The sequence below is a fragment of the Hipposideros armiger genome, unplaced genomic scaffold (genome assembly GCF_001890085.2).
Source record: "Hipposideros armiger isolate ML-2016 unplaced genomic scaffold, ASM189008v1 scaffold_511, whole genome shotgun sequence".
NCBI lineage: Eukaryota > Metazoa > Chordata > Mammalia > Chiroptera > Hipposideridae > Hipposideros > Hipposideros armiger.
In genome coordinates, this window is record NW_017731861.1 from 403,335 (window position 1) to 406,134 (window position 2,800).

At 55.8% G+C, this 2,800-nt stretch overlaps 1 protein-coding gene across 1 annotated transcript in view; it reads left to right on the plus strand.

The window, feature by feature from the left end:
* The first annotated feature begins 1,426 nt into the window (after positions 1–1,426).
* Positions 1,427–2,800, plus strand: part of TBC1D21 (TBC1 domain family member 21) — a 6,914-nt gene continuing 5,540 nt past the window's right edge. The window contains exons 1-2 of the mRNA XM_019667931.1: positions 1,427–1,971; positions 2,473–2,606. Of these exons, the coding sequence (XP_019523476.1) occupies positions 1,704–1,971; positions 2,473–2,606 (402 nt within the window). The 5' untranslated portion in view covers positions 1,427–1,703. The remainder of the gene's footprint in view (positions 1,972–2,472; positions 2,607–2,800) is intronic.

Here is a 2,800-nt window from a genome sequence, read left to right on the forward strand (position 1 = left end):
AGTTACCTAGTTATTCTCTCACCCTCTTCCTTCCTCCCTCTCTTTTCTCCCCCTTTTCCCCTCCTTGTTCTCTCCCTTCCTCATTCCCTCCCCTCCTCACTAACCCCTCCTCACTGCCCCTCCTCACTGCCCCTCCTCACTGCCTCCCTCCTCACTACACCCCTCCTCACTACCCCCTCCTCACTGCCCCTCCTCACTGCTCCTCCTCACTGCCCCTTCTCACTACACCCCTCCTCACTGCCCCTTCCTCACTGCCCCTCATCACTACACCTCCTCACTGCTCCTCCTCACTGCCCTTCCTCACTGCCCCCCTTCACCTCAGAGTACCAGCAGGGCTTCCACGAGATGGTGATGCTTTTCCAGTTGATGGTGGAACATGATCACGAAACCTTCTGGCTTTTCCAATTCTTTCTGCAGAAAACGGTAAGGGCTGGGCCTGCGCTCAGGGACCACTGCCCCCTCCCAATTCTCCAAACAACCCCTTGAGGTTAGGCAGGCATTGGCAGCCCCGGCCATTTCCTCTAGCCCTTTGGGTCCCAGAGGAACCTGGGAGGGCAACAGCAACCTCAGGGGAGTGTCTTCCAGGTGGGATGGCAAGTATTGGAGCTAAGGAGGGGGCTAGAGTGATGCTCTGGGTCCAGCTGTCACCACACCTTGCAAGGGCATGGCTGACCAGGCTCAGTGATGGCACTCTCTCCTGGCATTCCTCTCTCAAACACACTCTGCTCCCACAAATCCTCCACGGCTCCCCATGGCCTTCAGAATAAAATCCAGGAACCTCAGCCAGCCATTCAAGTCCTCCATTGCGTCTGCTCTGTCACTGCCCCTCTCACATGACCTGCACTCCAGGCTCCCTAGGGACTCGGTGTTCCCCAGATGGCACACCACACTGTCCAGGTGGAGGGCTCTTGAAGTTGCTGCTCCCTGGGAAGACTTTCTTCATGATCCGTGAGAGGCTGCCCAGAGCCCACCATCAGCCCTTTCTCCATTCCTACAACAGTGTGCTCGCTGCTCTTTGTCCTAATTGGTTCTGACCCACAGCATAATGGAGGGACGAATAACTGGCTCACTGCACTGTGAGCCACACCTGAAATATCTCTGCATCCTCACCATACACACACACACANCTCTCAGTTCTGGGAGCCAGAAGCCCAAAAGCGAGGTGCTGGCAGGGCCGCGCTCCCTCCAAAACCCCCAGGGCAGGCTCCTTCCTTGTCTCCTGGAGGTTTTGGTGGCTGCAGGCGTCCCTTGGCGTGTGGCTGCATCACTGTATGCTCTGCCTCCCTGGTCACAAGGCTTCTCCTCTTCCCTGTGTCTCTCCTCTGGGTGTCTCTTATAAGGACACTTGTCATTGGATTTAGGGCCCTCCTGGATAATTCAGGATGATCTCATCTTGAGACCCTTAACTTAATTACATTTGCAAAGGCCCTTTTTCCAAATAAGGTCACAGTCAGAGGTTCCAGGGGTTAGGACATGGACATGTCTTTTTGGGGTCACCATTCAGCCTACTATACCACCTAAGCTCATTCAATTGATGGTCACAAAACACTGCCTCATCCAGTCCTTCTAATTCTGAGGCATGGGTGCTAGTGTTATCCCACTCTACAGATGAAGAAACTGAGGCTAGGGAGAAAGTGAGGTTGCCAAGGCTTGACCCTAGTTGCAGACACCCAGTTATTAAGTTATGGAGCCAGGATTCGGGTATGGGAGTCAGACCTGTGCCCATCTGCACTCCAGGCACACAGCAGAGGATGGCTGTGCAGAGCAGAGGGCTGGCGCAGGAGGGGGCACGGCCCAGGCAGCAGGCACGGCTCAGGGTCCCCCGACGTGCCGGGAGGGAAGGCTGCCTCATTCAGCCTCAGGCCTGTTCTTACAGGAAGAACTACGAGGCCTTGTGGCAGATGTACAAGAAGATTCAGCCCCTCCTGGAAAACCTGCACCGGAACTTCCTAGAGACGCAGAATAACATCAGTAAGCAGAGGAGGGTGGGCAGGACTGCGTGGACAGGACCACTGGAGGCCATCCCTGCCCCTCCACTGTCCTGTCCAGGGTGGTGGTTCCCTGGTTCCCAGGAGCTGCCTTGACATGGGCCTGGGATTTTGCCAGCTAAACCTTGGTTAGTCCGTCCACTCACCTCCACTGGGTACCCCATAGATGCCAAGCACCATGTTTCCATGGGTACATGTTCCTTCTGGCTTGTCTTTATATCTTCCACCTCTGGTCTTGAAGTATGCTGGATTTGAATTGCATGAAGGGGGGCGCATTCCTGGCAGAGGGTAGAGCCTGGTCAAATATTTGGAAGCAAGAAAAAGCCCAGGCTGTTCAGGGTGTGGCGAGGCAAAGAGCCTGGTGGGCTGAGTTCCTTTTGAAGTCTCCTCCCCAGGCTGCCCTGGGTTGGTTGAGGGGAATAAACTCACCCATGGACCCTGGGTGCTCTAGGGTCCACCCACCTGTCCCTTGTACCCAACCTAGCATGCGATATTCAGAAACTCTGTGACAAAGACCCCCTGGGCAACGTCCTTATCGACAAGAAGAGCTTGGAGAAGATCCTGCTCCTGAGCTATGTCTGCAACCCCCGAGCAGGTGCATCCCAGCGCTGCCTCCTCTAAGCCTCCCCTCCTCAGTTCCTTCCTGGAATCCCTGCCCTGTTTTGCCCAAGCCCAAACTATGCCCCTCCTCACTGCTCCCTTCTCACTACACCCCTCCTCACTGCCCCCCTCACTGCCCCTCCTCACTGCTCCTCCTCACTACACCCCTCCTCACTACCCCCTCCTCACTGCTCCTCCTCGCTGCCTTTTCT